The sequence below is a fragment of the Erinaceus europaeus genome, chromosome 16 (genome assembly GCF_950295315.1).
Source record: "Erinaceus europaeus chromosome 16, mEriEur2.1, whole genome shotgun sequence".
NCBI lineage: Eukaryota > Metazoa > Chordata > Mammalia > Eulipotyphla > Erinaceidae > Erinaceus > Erinaceus europaeus.
In genome coordinates this window covers 76,881,375-76,898,404 of record NC_080177.1, presented here as the reverse complement: position 1 = coordinate 76,898,404, position 17,030 = coordinate 76,881,375, and the positions used below count along the sequence as shown (strand labels likewise).

The 17,030-nt window shown below is 49.9% G+C and overlaps 1 protein-coding gene across 1 annotated transcript; it reads left to right on the top strand.

Annotated features, from left to right (window-relative positions):
* The first annotated feature begins 12,183 nt into the window (after positions 1-12,183).
* Positions 12,184-14,980, top strand: VRTN (vertebrae development associated). The gene has a single exon (XM_007521726.2). It carries the CDS (start codon positions 12,184-12,186, stop codon positions 14,311-14,313), a length of 2,130 nt encoding a protein of 709 aa, XP_007521788.1. The 3' UTR covers positions 14,314-14,980.
* Positions 14,981-17,030: the final 2,050 nt, after the last annotated feature.

The window sequence follows — 17,030 nt, the reverse complement described above, 5'->3', positions numbered from 1 at the left end:
TGGACACAGTAGCCCAGGCGTGCGGTGCAGTGGCTAAATCACTGAACTCTCTAAGCATGAGGTCCCAAGTTCAATCTCTGACATCAAATGTGCCAGAGTGATGCTCTAGTTTAATTAAATAAAAAATTAAAAATAGAAGAAAGATGAAAACGCAAGAGAAAAGAAGTGTCAGGTAAGCATGCAGAAAATTGGATTAGGAACAGAGAGATGAGACTGCTCACCTTTTCACTCTGCACCAACTGAATCTTTTATAAAGATTTTAAGCTTGTGTGCAAGTCTGCAAAAAACAACAACAACAACAAAGATTGAAGGAAATATATTAAGTATCACAATAGATGTCTTTAGATAATGAGATCACAGGTAATTTTTCTACTTTAAAATTTTCCCAATTATTCTACTTTTTACTAATTAGTCTACAAATAAGATTCTTTTGTAATGGAAGTAGTTTCTCTTTTAAAGGGATACTTTTAGAGATTCCATTAGCCTTTTAACTAATTTTAAATGATCTTCATCTCTTTTTAAAATGATAGCAAGTAATGCAGACTCCTTACAAAAATGTCAAACAAAACAAGAAAATGTGTGTGTGTGGGGGGGGGGTGTAGGGAAGAGCCTTGTAATTCTTTCTCTTACAAGATAAGCACTATTCTTTGAAACTTTTCAGATACTGCGTTTATGCCAAATACTTAAAAAAAATGATTTCATATTACTCGGAGAGGCCAAGAACTGGAATAGACCACACATACTTCCACTGTGCAAAGCACAACTGTATGCATTGTAAGTGAATCATCTGGCTAAATTTGCTTAACAATTTGCTTTGCTGCTTGGCAGCCCCCCAAGGTCTGGGAGGGTCTAAGCAATTGAGCCTAAGGCCACATTTTAGACCCGGGGCAGGGTTGGCTTTCAATTTCAAGTCCAAGTTGCCACTGCCTCAGGCCCTCTTGTCCAGGGCTCTTTGGAGTGGCTTTTGGAGGAGACTTTATTTCGGTAATGGGTACAGAAGGAAATACTCCCACTGGACTTGGGACACAGCCAACACGGAGGGACATTTTGCGCACCCGAAGTAAAGAGGGTAAAGGCAATAAAGAGGGTCAGTGGGTGGGAATGGAAGCCTGGGAGAACAGCCACTAGCCCCAGGTTCCAAAGGGTTAAAACTTCAGGAAAGTCCCAGTGGGGAAGCTACCACCTAAGGCAGGAATCCTCCAGCCTTCACCTCCCCCACCAGCTAGGCCTAGAGGGGCGGATAAGACTGGTTCCTCCCAGGATTACCTGAGGTCTCTAGGCTGAGGTGAGCTTCAGGGAAGGAAAGAAGGAAGGACAGAGGGAAAGAGAGAAGAAGCCCCAGCACTACAAGCCTCAGCTTTCCTGTTGGGTAGGGAGGTCAGGCATCAGGGCAGAGGAGCCCAGGCCTAGACTAACGCCAGCTCCGGCCCAGGCAAGCTCTGCTGCCTAGCAGATGCTGGCGTGGGGGCTTGAGGAGGGAGGCTTTGGGTGGGAAAGATGGCTTTTTCTGGAAGGAAAGGATGCCTGCGTTGCACCGCGAGTGCTCCAGCCTCCTCATCTTGCAGTGCTAGGGATGGAGGCGTTGTCTCAGGAAGAGATGCCTCCTGAGGGTTCAGAGAGGCCCGAAGTTCCTTTAACTGGTCTAGGGGCACCAACCAGCTTTGCCTCTTCTGCCCTCAGCCTGCCCATCCCCCCCACCCCCCAGCTCATCACAGATTTTCCAGAGCCCTTTCCATCTAAACCTTCTCCTCCCCTTCCTCCCTGCCTCCCCCACCCCATCCCAACCTCCTCGAAAATCTTTCAACTTTCTTTTAAGTTTTTCCCTGGGCGCTCTGGGGGTCTGTTTCAGAGCTCGGTCTGTGCGTTTTCACACCCCCAGCTGGGGTAGGACTGACGAGACAATAGCTGCTATCACTTTACCATTGGAAGTGACCCCCGAATTTGCACTTCTTTCATCTTGTGGCCGGAGCACTTGAGGGGTGGGTGATTTCCTGGGGGGTGGGGGGAGTGGCTAAAGCAGCATTTCCAGCAGGCCAGTTGGCTGTCGACCGTCCATGCTCTGTGGTCCACTACAGTTATGAGACCAGAGCTGGGGTAAGGGTGGCCTCGCTAGGGGCGCTGCCCGGGAAAGGCCTCCCCCCACCAACCCACAGGGTGACTTAAATGTCCCAGACTGGAAAGTGGAGAAAGAAGTGGACGCCACCAGGGCCCTGGGCCATCCTTAAGGTCAGTAAACTAGGAAGCTTCCTCAGTCAGGAAGGCTGGGTGCCTCCTGCTGCTTGGAGATGCCAGGAAAGGGAAGGGTGGCCTGGGGACTCTCAGGGGCACAAGGGTCAATGAGGAGGACTCTGAAGATGCAGCAAACTCAGAGAGGCAGAGAGAGAGAGAGAGAGAGAGTGCCTGTGTGTGGAGAGGGAGGCATTGTTTCAAGTTCTTACTCCCCACCCCCATAGCACCCTCACCGGCCGGCTATCTCCCCTCCCCATGCTACACAATGGTCGGGCCCCTCCCAGGCGCCCGGCACTTCCCAGGTAGGGTCCCTCATCTCAGATGCCCCCTGGCCAGGCAACTGTCTCTCACATCAGTCACCCATTACCTGCTGCTGCCCCTTAGGGCGCCAGGAGCCCGGCTCCACTTGCCATTGTGGGCGGCATCCCCAGGCTGCCCTTCCTTACACGTGGCCCATTGGAGCCACTGAACTTGGAGACTCCCGAGGCGCCTTAGCTTGGCCTAGGCTTGCCCTGGTGCCTCCTGGAACCCGCGGTGGGAAGAAATTCTTGAAGAGCTAGGTTTGGGCAGCAGGACCGGTGTGACTGGGGAGTGGCGGGCAGTTCAGAGAGGCCCAGGCCGTGCCCCAGGGTGCCAGCCAGCTCTCACAGTCTTTATCGCTTCTCCTCCAAGCTTGTTGGGCCTGACTGACTAGAGAGACTCCACAGCCTGCTTGGTAAGCAGCAGAGAGAACTTGGAGTCCCTGGTGGTCCAGCATGGACCCCCAGAATGAGGCTGGTAGGGAAGGTGTTTGCTCCAGAGGCCAGAGGAGAGTCGAATAAGGCATGAGCAGACCCCTGGCTCTCCCTTCTCGTGCCTGTCTAGAGGGAGCTCTGTATCACTGTATCATCTTTTCTGTGAGACCTCATTTGCTTGAAATCAGCCCGGGAAGGAGGGGAGATGGGGCTGCGTCTCCTGCACAAGTTGCCTTTGTTTATTTATTCATTTTAGGAGTCCTGAATCCTTCCTAGGGGGCAAAGATGGTGGCTGGAGCTAGCCGGATGCCCCTCCTTTCCAGCCTTAGCCAGGTGAATTGGGATGCCTGGATAAGCCCAGGAAACCTCACCTCCTCCGTGTCGGACTTTTTCTGATCCCTCCCAAGAATTTTAAGAAGCAGGGTTGGCCAGGTGGGCAAAGTCTTAGATTAGCTCTCATTTCTGCACCTTGTTGCACAAGTGCACCTGGTTATTGCCAAATCTGCTTTGCATTGCACTTCTAAGGAAGGCGCCATTGCCCAAGACTATTAGCACCTGAATCCCATAGCGGATTGTCTACTTAAGGACAATTGACTTCCTGTTCTCTGGCGGTCTAGACCCACTTGAATGACTGCGGGTTAGGATGGAGTACAGAGCTGCTCCAGAGAGTACACTTTTCTCAGCCAGCATTTGAAGAGAGCAGACGTGCGGGGTTGCCTTGCTTTTGGGGGGAAGAGGAAGGAGTGAGTTAAGTTACACAGAGATGATTGGGATGGGAAGGGGAGGACAACTGGGCAGGTGAGTAGAGCTAGTGTGCTTCATCTGGACGCTGTGTCCAAGGCATCGGGACACTGCTTCAGGATTTCAGGCAAGTCAGCTCTCCTTTTCTGGACCTGTTTCCTTACCTGTAGAATGAGCAGGTTTATCTCAAAGTCTGTTTCCAAGAGTTCCTGTGTTTACGGATTCTTTGACTAGTGAGCACTTCGGGTGCTATACTGCCTTGCGTGTTGAAATTACTTTAGCGGGGCTGGTTGGTGGCACACCTGGTTGAGCACACATGTTACAATGCGCAAGGACCCGGGTTTGAACCCCTTCCCCCCCTCCCCATTCCCCACTTGCAGGGGGGGAAAGCTGCAAGTGGGGAAGCAGTGGTGCAGGTGTCTCTCTCTCACTATCATCCCTTTCCCTCTCAATTTCTGCCTGTCTGTATCCAATAAATAAAGATATTTAAAAATATTTTTTTTAGAAAAGAAAAGAAATTATGGTAGCTAGGAAGGGGCTCTAGAGTCATTTTGTCTAGGTTTCTCAGCTTTAATAGCCTTGTGGTCTTGTGAAAGTTAATTGAACGCCAACCCTCCTTCAGATGTGAACTAAGAATAGGCATCTTCCCGATGGTGCAGGTGGGCCGGAGCTGTAGAGGGACTCTGGGAACCACATATGAGCAAAATTACCTCCACAAAGCTTGAACTCTGAAGTGATTACCCCACGTGAAATCTGCAGAGACTTGTAATCACCTGAGAGAACAAAGTGCTCGGCTCAGGAAAGACAGGAAGGATCACCAAAGCTGTTGAAACTGTCCCCTCTGGTGTTTCCCTGAGATTGTGGAGTGCCCACGTCCAATGCAGTGGGTAAGTGGAGGCTTTGCTCTAGCAGAACAGGAAGGAGCATTCAGCAAGTGACATGCAAGAAAAAAGCTCAACAGCATCTTTGTTGTCTGCCAGACTGAAGAAGTTCTCTGTAGTTTGCTTTCTAGGACTGTTTTTGAGTTACAAATGGAAGTGCTGTTTTTATTAAGGACTGGAGTGAAGCTTAGCTCCCGAATCTTGTAAAAACGTAGTGGGTTTTTGGCTTTTGGTTTTTTAATATTTACTTATTCCCTTTTGTTGTTTGTTTTATTGTTGTAGTTATTATTGTCGTTGTTGGATAGGACAGAGAGAAATGGAGACAGGAGGGGAAGATGAGAAGGGGAGAGAAAGACACTTGCAGACCTGCTTCACCACCTGTGAAGCAACGCCCCTGCAGGTGGGTTGCTAAGCCAGGGGCTTGAACCCGGGATCCTTACGCCGGTGCTTGTGCTTTGCGCCACCTGCGCTTAACTCGTTGCTACCGCTGGACTCCCGGCTTTTGTTTTTTTAAAAGATAGAGTCAGAGAGTAAAAGAGTACAGCACTGAAGCCTCCTTCAATGAGGTGGGAACTGGGCTTGAACCTGGGGTCTTGCACGTGGCAAAGCTGCACATTGTTCAAGTGGGCTATTTTGTCAGCTCCGCCCACCTTTTTTTTTTGAAAGGGTGGGAAAATTGCCTAGCTAGTAGAACACTGGATTTGTATGCCTGGAGTAGTGCTCTAGCTTCTTTCTCTCATGTGAAATAATTTTTGTTAAGGTTGACAGATTAAAAGCCCAACTACAGGGAGTTGGCCGGTAGTGCAGCAGGTTAAGTGCAGGTGGTGCAAAGCGCAAGGACCGGGTGTAAGGAACTCGGTTTGAGCCCCGGGCTCCCCACCTGCAGGGAAATTATCTCACAAGAGGTGAAGCAGGTCTGCAGGTGTCTGTCTTTCTCTCCCCCTCTCTGTCTTCCCCTCCTCTATTTCTCTGTCCTATCCAACATCAATAACTACAATAAAAAAAAAATGGCAACAAAAGGGAATAAATAAATATTATTTTATAAGCCCAACTACAGAGTTTAATAATATGGTAAAACTGAAACTTGGTGGTCCGGGAAGTAGTGCAGTGGATAAAGTATTTGATTCTCAACCATGTGGTCCCAAGTTCGATCCCCGGCAGCACATGTACCAGAGTGATGTCTGGTTCTTTGTCTCTCCCTCTATCTTTCTCAAGAATAAATAAAATATTAAAAAAAAACAAAACTGAAATTTGGTGAGAGGTTAGAACAGATTTCTCACAGTATACACATTTAAATCTATAGTAGAGAAGTTTTACCCAAAGGTGATTCTGACTACCAATTTTAAAACATATTTTTGTTTGTTTTAAAAACATTGATCAGAGAGGGCTGGATGGTGGCACACCTAGTTGAGCACACGTTACAATGCGCAAGGACCCAGGTTCGAGCCCCCGGTCCCCACCTGCAGGGGGAAATCTTCACAAATGGTGAAGTAGTGCTGCAGGCCTCTCTCTATCAGCCCTTTCCCTCTCAATTTCTGGCTGTGTCTATCCAATAAGTAAATAATAATAGAAATGTTTATCAGAGAGAACTACAGCATCACTCTGGCATAAGCACTGTTTGAGACTGAACTTGGGACTTAATCACAGATCAGACATACCTGTTGTATTCCCTCGGGGGGTGGCCACAATTCACTTGTTAGAAAGAGAGAGAGGAACCAGGGGATCATTTAGCTCTGGCATATGGTAGTGATAGGAACTGAGCCTATGGCCTCAGCCATGCAAGGTCTGTGCTGTAATATTGAGTGATCTATGACACTAAAGTTTCATTTTTAAGATTATTAAGTAAAATTCTGGTGATACTCAGTGTGTGCTTTAAAAACTATTTCAACTTTACTGAACCATAATTCAGTCTCACATGTATACAAACTTTCCTTTGATGTGTGGAATTTGATACACTGACACTTACATAGACCCAAATGCAAATTGTTATTTTATTTTATTTTATTTTAGGTTAGTTTTGCTTTGATCAGAACACTGCTCAGCTCTGGTTCTTGGTGATGCCCTGAATTGAACCTGTGATTTCTGAACTTTAGGCATAAAAGTTTGCTATGTAAACTTCTGTTTTATTTATTTGCTTCTCCCCCTTTGTTGCCCTTGTTTTATTGTTGTAGTTATTATTGTTGATGTCATCGTTGTTGCATAGATAGGACAGAGAAATGGACAGAGAAGGGGAAGACGGAGAGGGGGAGAGAAAGACACCTGCAGACCTGCTTCACCACCTGTGAAGCGACTCCCCTGCAGGTGGGGAGTTGGGGGCTCGAACCAGGATCTTACGCTGGTCCTTGCGCTTAGCGGCATGTGCCCTTAACCCACTACCTACCCCCTGACCACCAATTTATTTTTTAATTGTTAAATTTCTTATTTATTTTATTTATTTATTTTCCCTTTTGTTGCCTTTGTTTTATTATTGTAGTTATTGTTGTTGTCGTTGTTGGATAGGACAGAGAAATGGAGAGAGGAAGGGAAGACGGGGAGAGAAAGATAGACACTTGCAGACCTGCTACACTGCCTGTGAAGTGACTCCCCTGCAGGTGGGGAGCCGGGGGCTCGAACCTGGCCACTTCTTACGCCGGTCCTTGTTCTTAACCCGCTGCGATACTCCCGCATTATTATTTTGAAACTCACTATACTCTTTGCTGCTTTGAATGAGCCTTTTACCTGCGCATGCCTTTGTGACATTGCTCACAGGGAAATACAGTTCATTGAATGATACAGGCCTCCAAATATTGATACTTCCATTATATGGTATGAACAGTGACATTTGTACCAGGACTGGTCCCAGCAGAAAAGCCTGTTGGCTTTAAGAAACTGTCAGGCTCACTGTAGTGGATATAGGTTTTTCCAAACTCCCAATTTTCACATGAAACCAACATTTTTCACCGCCACCAAATAGTTATTTTCCTTGGAGAGATAAAATGCCTGCCAAATACCACTACAGTCTAAGTGACGAATGCCTCCCAATCTGTCTTTCAAGTAAGAACGGCGTCCCATGATACAAGCGGTTAGTCCACGCACAGCTTGGTCAGCCCGCAAACATTCATCATACTTCAGTGTGTAGCAGAGATGGTTTATGAGTGCCCCATTTTTTTCACTTCCAGTACTGAATAGTCGTGTTTAAAGGATGTGATTTAATAAAAATGATAATCTGTGCCTCTTCAGAGATACTTTTCTGAGACTAGCTCTTTATTTTTGTTTAAACCGAATAAATATACAAGGCTGGGGTAATAGTACCCCAGGGGAGCGCCCAGGTTTAACCCCTGGCACCACCATATGCCAGAGCTGAACAGTACTTGGATCTTTCTCACTTTGGAGAAAATAAGTAAAATTTGATCACTAAAAATAAACTGAATATGTGATGGGGGGAAGAGCAGAATGATTGCTAGTGCAGTTGGACTTAACACTAGGGCTTTACCCCAGGGTTGATGTAACGGACAGGGCAGAGGCTGGGGGATAACTCCTCCAGGAGAACGTCTGTCTCACCATGTTTGAGATTGTAGGTTTGAGCCCTGTTAGCCCGCTTGGGAGCTCCGCAGTAATGAGGAAAGCTCCGTGGCTGGTGGCTGGTGGCTGGTGCTGTAGTTTTTCCTTCTCCTCTCCCTCTCTCTTATTGCCTGTCTGAAATAAACACTAATGCTTCCAGGAGAAATGTCTCACCGGTAGAGTGTTGGACTCACATACCCAAGGTCCCATTTCCGTTCCCAGCTCCACATGTACCAGTGTGTGCTGTGGCTTCTTTTTAATTTTTTATTAGTGATTAATATTGACTTAGAAAATTATAAGATACTAGGGGTATAAATCCATATGGTTCCCACCACCAGAGTTCTATGTCTTAGTCCCTCCATTGGAAACTGCAGTAGTTCTCCCAAGATCACTGGTACATGCTGATTCTAGAACTATCTCTCTGTATCTATATCTATATATAAAATACATATGAGGGAGTCAGGTGGTAGTGCAGCGGGTTGAGCGCATGTGATGCAAAGCACAAGGACAAGCGTAAGGATCCTGGTTCGAGCACCCGCTCCCCACCTGCAGGGGAGTCGCTTCACAGGCGGTGAAGCAGGTCTGCAGGTGTCTATCTTTCTCTCCCCCTCTCTGTCTTCCCCTCCTCTCTCCATTTCTCTCTGTCCTAACAACAATGATCTCAATAACAACAATAATTACAACAACAACAACAAAAAAACAAGGGCAACAAAAGGGAATGAATAAATCAATATTCAAATATATATATGAATATATTTCTCCCATTTTTTTAGTGATCCTGCCTTTACTTCCTTTGTCAATCCTACACCTATTACTACTTCTGAGTGTCCTACTTATTCCCTTTCCTCTTTCAGATAAGAGAAACTGTGCCTGACTTCCTTTGATGTTTTCCAGATTTGCTTCCCTTTCACTGATGGTATAATGACAAGACTCCTGGTGACAAATGCTTTGGGTCCTGGTAGAATGGGGGTGCACAGCCCTCTGGTTTACTTCCTCCATCATTGACCCTTCTGGTAGTATGAACCAAATTTCTTTTGGGGTTGCAGAAGGTGGGAGTTCTGGCTTCTGTAGTGGTTTCTCTGCTGGATATGGGCATTGGCAGGTTGATCCATACCCCCAGCCTGTTTCTATCTTTAGTGGGATAGGGCTCTGCAGAAGTGAGGTTCTAGGGAGCATTGGTGAGGTCATCTCCAGGGAAGTCAGGATGGAATCATAGTAGCATCTGCAACTTGGTGGCTGAAAGGCAGTAAGATAGAAAGCAGGACACAATGTTTAATAAACAGGAACCAGAAAGGAGGAATAGGGCAGATGAAAGTAGGAACCTCAGGGTGGAAGGAAGCTAGGAAGTGTATTTTATTTATTTACTTTTTAAAAGACTTTATTAATGAGAAAGTAGGAGGAGAGAGAGAGAGAGAGAGAGAGAGAGAGAGAGAAAGAACCAGACATCACTCTGGCACTAGTGCTGCTGGGGATTGAACTCAGCACCTCATGCTTGAGAATCCAACGCTTTATCCACTGTGCCACTTCCCTGACCACTGGAAGTGTATTTTAAGAATGATATATATATATTTATTTTCCCTTTTGTTGCCCTTGTTTTTTATTATTGTAGTTATTATTGATGTTGTCATTGTTAGGCCAGAGAAACGGAAAGAGGAGGGGAAGATGGGGCTGGGGGGAAGAAAGACAGACACCTGCAGACCTGTTTCACCACCTGTGAAGCGACTCCCCTGCAGGTGGGGAGCTGGGGGCTCAAACCAGGATCCTTAAGCCGGTCCTTACGCTTCATGCCACATGCGTTTAACCTGCTGCACTACTGCACAACTCCCAAGAATGTTTTTAGGAGCCTATGTCTTAGTCATCTTTTTTTTTTTTAAATATTTATTTTATTTATTTATTCCCTTTTGTTGCCCTTGTTGCTTTATTGTTGTAGTTATTATTGTTGTTGTCGTTGTTGGATAGGACAGAGAGAAATGGAGAGAGGAGGGGAAGACAGAGAGGAGGAGAGAAAGATAGACACCTGCAGACCTGCTTCACCACCTGTGAAGCGACTCCCCTGCAGGTGGGGAGCCGGGGTTCGAACCGTGATCCTTATGCCAGTCCTTGTGTTTTGCGCCACCTGCGCTTAAACCGCTGCGCTATAGCCCGACTCCCCCTTAGTCATCTTTTTTAAGGGGTATATATATTTCCTTTTTGTTGCCCTTGTTTTTATTGTTGTTGTAGTTATTGATGGTCGTCTTTGTTGGATAGGACAGAGAGATATGGAGAGAGGAGGGGAAAGACAGAGACAGGGAGAGAAAGACAGACACCTGCAGACCTGCTTCATCGCCTGTGAAGCGACTCCCCTGCAGGTGGGGAGCCGGGGGCTCGAACCGGAATCTTAGTGCCTTGCACTTTATGCCACATGTGCTTAACCCGCTGCACTATCGCCCAACTCCCTGTCTTAGTCATCTTTGCTTGTGCTTGACAACTAACATGGAGGTGGATTAGAAATATTGTCTGGGAAGATTGTGTCAGAGTTGAGAGAACTAATAAGGAGGATTAGAGCAGAGTTGCTTGCAACTTGAAGAAAATATATAAATGCAATGAGCTGTTTCCCACATCCATCTGACCCTGGGCCCATCTCTGTTCATATTTAGCCCCGGAGCCTGTACAACCTCTGAGTCCCTGTCAGACTGAGCTCACAGTTCATGGTCACAGCTGGGAACATTCTAGGCCAAGCTGACTTTTTCAGATAGACAGGGAGAGACACCACGGCACCAAAGCTTCCTCCAAAGTGGTGAGGTCAGGTTCAAACCTGGGTCATATAACAAAACATATGTACTGTCCAGGTGAGCTCTTTGTTGGGCAAAGATAGCTTTGACTATTATCTTCATTTTTATAGAAAAAGAACCAGAAGAGAGGTTAAGTGACTTGCCCAAGCCAAATCAGAGTCGGGATTCAAAGTCAGGGACTAAGCACTTCATCCTACTGAGCAAGTAACCCCTTCCAGAGGCAATAGCCCACTACTGGCTGTGGGACACAGGACGGATAGATAGCATCTTGAGGGAGGGAGAAGGTGCAGGATGGACAGGGCACTGCTGCACATTAAAAAATTATTTATTCCCTTTTGTTGCCCTTGTTTTATTTTTGTAGTTATTATTGATGATGTTGTTGGATAGGACAGAGAGAAATGGAGAGAGGATGGGGAAGACAGGGGGAGAGAAAGACAGACATCTGCAGACCTGCTTCACCGCCTGTGAAGCGACTCCCCTGCAGGTGGGGAGCCGGGGGCTTGAACAGGGATCCTTACGCCGGTCCTTGCGCTTTGCGCCACGTGTGCTTAACTTGCTGCGCTACTGCCTGGCTCCCTCTTTTTCACATTTTTATTGCCACCAGGGTTGTCACTTAGGCACAGTGCCTATAGGATGAATCTACCACACTCATTGGTCTGCTTTTCCCTTTTTGATAAGACAGAGACATTGAGATGGAAGGGGAGACAGGGAGAAAGAGAGATGCCAGCAACACTGCTTCACCCTTTTTTTTTGCCTCCAGGGCTGTCAGTGGGCTCAGTGCCAGTACTGTGAATCTACAGCTCCTGGTGGCCATTTTTGCCATTTTTATTCGGTAGGGCAGAGAGAATTTGGGGGCGGGGTGGGGGTGTGATGGGACGGGACAGAGGGAGAGAGATAGACACCTGCAGAAGTGCTTTCACTGCTTGTAAAGTGTCCCCCCCACCCCAACCCCCACAGGTGGAGAGCTAGGGACTCAAACCAGGATTTTTGTGCAGGTTCTTGCACTTAGTACTGTGTGCTTTACTGGGTGTACTACCAACCAGCCCTGACTGCTTTGCCACTTGTGAAGTTCCCCTCCTGCAGGTCAGGGGTAAGAACTCGAACCCTGGTGATGTGTGGACCCTGCAAGGTGTGCCGCTACCCGGCTCATCGTCTGGGTATGGCGTCCTAGCCCTGTTTTGACTGGAACACCCAGATGGCTGTAATCTAGTGCCTAGGATCAAACCTGCAAGTCTCTGCTGTACTCGCTCCTTGTCCTGCCTGAGTTGTGTCCTTTGTCCCGGCAGGATGTCATCCCGGGAGCAGCTGGTGCAGCACGTGCTCCAGGAGCTGCAGGAAGCCGTGGAGTGTGAGGGCCTGGAGGGGCTGGTCAGCGCCGCCCTGGAGGCCAAGCAGGTCCTGTCTTCCTTCACCCTGCCCATCTGCCAGGTGGGGGGCCCCGGCCTCCAGGTCCTGGAGGTGGACTCGGTGGCCCTGAGCCTGTACCCAGAGGATGCCCCCCCGAACATGCTGCCGCTGGTGTGCGAGGGGGAGGGCAGCCTGCTGTTCGAGGCGGCCAGCATGCTGCTGTGGGGCGACGCGGGGCTGAGCCTGGAGCTGCGGGCGCGCACCGTGGTGGAGATGCTGCTGCACAGGCACTACTACCTGCAGGGCATGATCGACTCCAAGGTGATGCTGCAGGCCGTGCGCTACTCGCTGTGCTCGGAGGAGGCCCCCGAGATGAGCAGCCTGCCCTCGACCACGCTGGAGGCCATTTTCGACGCCGACGTCAAAGCCAGCTGCTTCCCCAGCAGCTTCTCCAACATGTGGCACCTGTACGCCCTCGCCTCCGTCCTGCAGCGCAACATCTACTCCATCTACCCGCGGCGCAACCTCAAGATCCGACCCTACTTCAACCGGGTCATCCGGCCCCGGCGCTGCGACCACACGCCGGCCACGCTGCACATCATGTGGGCCGGCCGGCCGCTGGGGAGCCACCTGTTCCGCCACCAGTACTTCGCGCCGGTGGTGGGGCTGGAGGAGGTGGAGGCTGAGGAGGCGGTGGACACCCCGCCCGGCCGGACGCTGGAGCTGCAGAACCGAGAGGCCGGCCTGCGCTGCTCCCGCCTCTGCCAGCGCTACAGTGTCACCAAGAGCACCTTCTACCGCTGGCGGCGCCAGTCCCCCAAGCACCTGCAGAAGGTGGCCACCCGCTTCTCCGCCAAGTATTTCCTGCAGGACAGCTTCCACCGGGGGGGCTTGGTGCCGCTGCAGCAGTTCCTGCAGAGGTTCCCGGACATCTCCCGCTCCACCTACTACGCCTGGAAGCACGAGCTGCTGGGCAACGGCGCCTGCCAGGCCCTGGCCCCCAAGGAGGCACTGGCCACCGAGCAGCCGGACAAGGTGTCACAGGAGCGGGGGGCCCGGGAGCCGGGGGGCCCCTCGCCGGCTGTGTCAAACCCCGGGATGCTTCTGATGCAGCGGGCCAAGCTGTACCTGGAGCACTGCATCTCCCTGAACACGCTGGTGCCCTACCGCTGCTTCAAACGGCGCTTCCCTGGCATCTCCCGCTCCACCTACTATAACTGGCGCCGCAAGGCCCTCCGAACGAACCCCAACTTCAAGCCAGCCACAGGCTCCTTAGAGACTGGGACCCCCCAACCGGCCTCTGCCGCAGAAGAGGCCTTGCCCCCTTGGAATGGGGAGGCAGCAGAGGGGGCAGAGGAAGACACTGGTGGGGAAGCACCCACTCCCCCCCGGGCCCTCCTGCCCCCCCGGATCCCCCTGTGTCGATGGCAGAGGCGTCTCCGCAGGGCTGCTCGAAAGCAGGTGCAAAAAGGTAACCTCCCCTTCTGTCGATTCCGCCTCCGGTACCCCAGCCTCTTACCCTCGACCTTTTGGGTCTGGAAGAGTCTTGCCCGAGGCTGGCCTAGAAACCGGTCCAAGCTCAAGAAGCAGCCTCTCACCCTGGGCCAAGAAGGGGTGCAGGAGCCAGAGGAGAAGCAGGGGAAAGTGGCCGGCAACATGACAGCCACCACAGCCCCACCCGAGGAGTCCCTGCAGGTGGCGACTTCCCCGGGAGAGAAACCAGGGAGGCCCCTGGGAGAGCCTTCTGGAGAGGGGGTCCTGCTAGGGGAGACCTCAGCCCAGCCCCCAGGGGAGGGCTGGTCCCCTAGTGGGTCTCTGCCCAACCCTCCTGTGGTGGCAGTGGCAACGGCAGGTACGGCAGGTGTCAGGGACAGCCAGGTGCTGATGATGGACATGCTCACCTCCACGAAGTTCAAGGCCCAGGCCAAGCTGTTCCTGCAGAAGCGTTTCCAGTCCAAGTGCTTCCCCTCCTATAAAGAGTTCAGTGCCCTCTTTCCCCTCACTGCCCGCTCCACCTACTACATGTGGAAACGAGCCCTCTATGACGGCCTCACCCTGGTGGATGGCTGACGGCTGTGTGAGAGAGAGGGCCTGGGGAGGAAGGCTCAGGCTCCTGACATTCCCCCTGACATGGTACCCTTCGCCCCAGCTCCCACAATGCCTGCCCTGAATCAGATGGCAGATTTGTGTTTCCTGCCTCCAGGGCAGAAAGAGCCAGAAAGAACAGAGATGCAGAGATGTTCTCATCAGTTGTTTACCATTCTTTTCTTTTTCTCCCCCCCCCACACTTTTTTTTTCTCCACGTGCTGGAGATCAGTCCTGGGACCTCACTCAATGCAAGTGCAGAAGTATGCTACTACTGCTGAGACGTTCTGGCCACATTTGTGCTTTCATTACCGTGTCTTGGCTTTAGTTTTGATTGTTATTATTTTTTTAATTTAAGTGGGTCGACTGGGCCCTCTTGCTGCCTCTAGAAGTTACCATTGCTTTTGGGGGGGCGGTGGTATGGAGGAAGAATGGTTAGCTAAAGCTGCTTCTGCAGCTGCTCCCAGGGACAAAAGGAGTATTGTGCTTTGACCATCTGTCCCACTGGGCAGAATGCAAGTCTTTCTCTTTCCTTCTGGGGATTGGCACTCACTCAAAAATGTTTTCCAAAGGAACATTAAGAATGTGATGTGCAGAGCTGTGTGGCTTCTGTGCGGCACTCCCGAGGGAAAGGGTGCCGGCTCACCTTGTGCAGAGGGTGAGCTCCAAGAGACCCTGAGACAATGACTCCCTGAGGGGCTGGCCTGTTTGTCCCTTGCAAGTGTGGGGGCCAGGGCTTGAGTCTCTGCTTGCTGGGACTTGGCTCACCTGATGTGGACACTTGCTGTCCCCTCCAGCCTGAACCTGGATGGTTCGCGCCCACCCCCCATCCTGCCTTTTTTTTTTTGCTGAGATTCTCTGTGGAGCCTGTGCCCTGCCCTTCAGTGAAGACCACACAGCAGCCAGGCAGGCAGGTGCAAGACGGAGTTTACTTTATCTGAGGGTGACGTTGGAAAGCCAAAGAAATAAAGTGATGCATTGCCCATGGCCCTTGGTCTCTGGTGTTCCTTATTTATTTTTGTGGACTGTCACTGCCTGTTCCCTTCCTTTTTTGGTCTACAGGGACTGAGAATGGCCATTTATCACCGGGACAGTTCCAGGTCAGGAGCTTGGGAGATGGAGATAACTGGGGGTTCTGTTTGGAATTGGACCCAGAAGTGGTTGTGGTTACCCTGGCAGCTCTGGCAGGGCCTCTGGCTGCCTAAAGAGAGAGTTCCCACTGGCAGGAAGCACCGCCTGGCCTGCAAAGGGGTCAAGTCTGAGTCATGTTATCGCCCAGTCAAGGACCAGAATGATCTTACTAGAACCCAAATGTGACTACTGAGTTTCTGACTATTAGAAATCTGGCTGCGGGGCTGTGCGGTGGAACTCCAGGTTAAGCATACATAGTACGTAGCGCAAGGACCTGCTCAAGGATCCCAGTTCGAGTCCCTGGCTCTCCACCTATAAGGGGGATCACTTCATAAGCAGTCTGCAGGTGTCTATCTTTCTCTCCCCCCCATCTCTGTCTTCCCCTCCTCTCTTGACTTCTTTCTGTCCTATCCAACAATAACAAAATAGAAAAAATGGCCAGTGGATTCATAGTGCAAGCACTGAGCCCCAGTGATAACCCTGGAGGCAAAAAAAAAAAAAAAATCTGGCTGGATTTTAACTGCCCAGAACACAGCACTGCAAGCATGGTTCTTATTGGCTTCTTGATTCCTACCCCCTCCCCGCCCCTCTAATTGTACCCCCTCACCCACCCAGACTTGCCTCTTCCCCTGTCTACTTCCCCCCTCCCCATCAGACAGTTTCACTGTCTTTGTCAATCTCCGTGGGGTCTCAGCGGGGTCTCAGTGGGGCAATGCCACTGGGTATCCATCCCCTCAACATTGGGGATGGAGTTGGACAGTTAGGCACTCTCCTACCTGCAATGGCCACAGGCAGCCAGTAGGTGGCGATCTGGTGCAACAAGAGACAAAAATGGGTTTTTGTCTTAAGGCTCCTAGTAGGCTCATCTGCCGGCTTACACCCCAGCACCCCTGCAGACTATTCTCTTTCCTGTCCTGTTTTCAGGGCAGCCTAACCTCCTCCCTTAGGACTCATCTGGTTGGGGTGCTGGCTTCTCCTGTGTGATCCCTTCCTTGTGCACTCAGAACCAAAATAAAAGCCTTGTTTAAATCAGAGCACAAAGCATGGCTCGGCCATACAGCTTTGCCATTCATGGAGTTTTAATTCTGTCTTGAACCTCTCAAGACTGGACTCAGACCTGGGGTGTCTCAGATACAGAGCCTTAGTCCTAAGCCCGTAATGCAGACTCTTTAGTTGACGCTGGGAAAGGATGAAAATGAAAGTGATATGTCAATATTTACTGATTTGAAGAAGGCTTTATAAACTGCTAAATTGTTCTTGTGTAGAAAAGCTGTTTCTCTTACAATCTGCTTCAGAGGCAGCAATACCTAAAGTGTGACAGTATTTGATAAGACTTCATGTTGATTTTAAAGTTGACATTTCTTGGACTCACTTGTGTTTGTTTGGTACCGCTTTGTCTTGAAGATATAGCATGTAGAGAGAAGATGCTAGTGAAATTAACAGTGTGTGATGTTACCGTCACATCTTCCAGCAATCTGTGCTGTTATAAAGATGCAACAGGCTGAACATAAAGCTTCACCATATGAAAGCAGTCAGGTGAAACCAGGGTAGTTAAAAATTGAGGCCAGGGT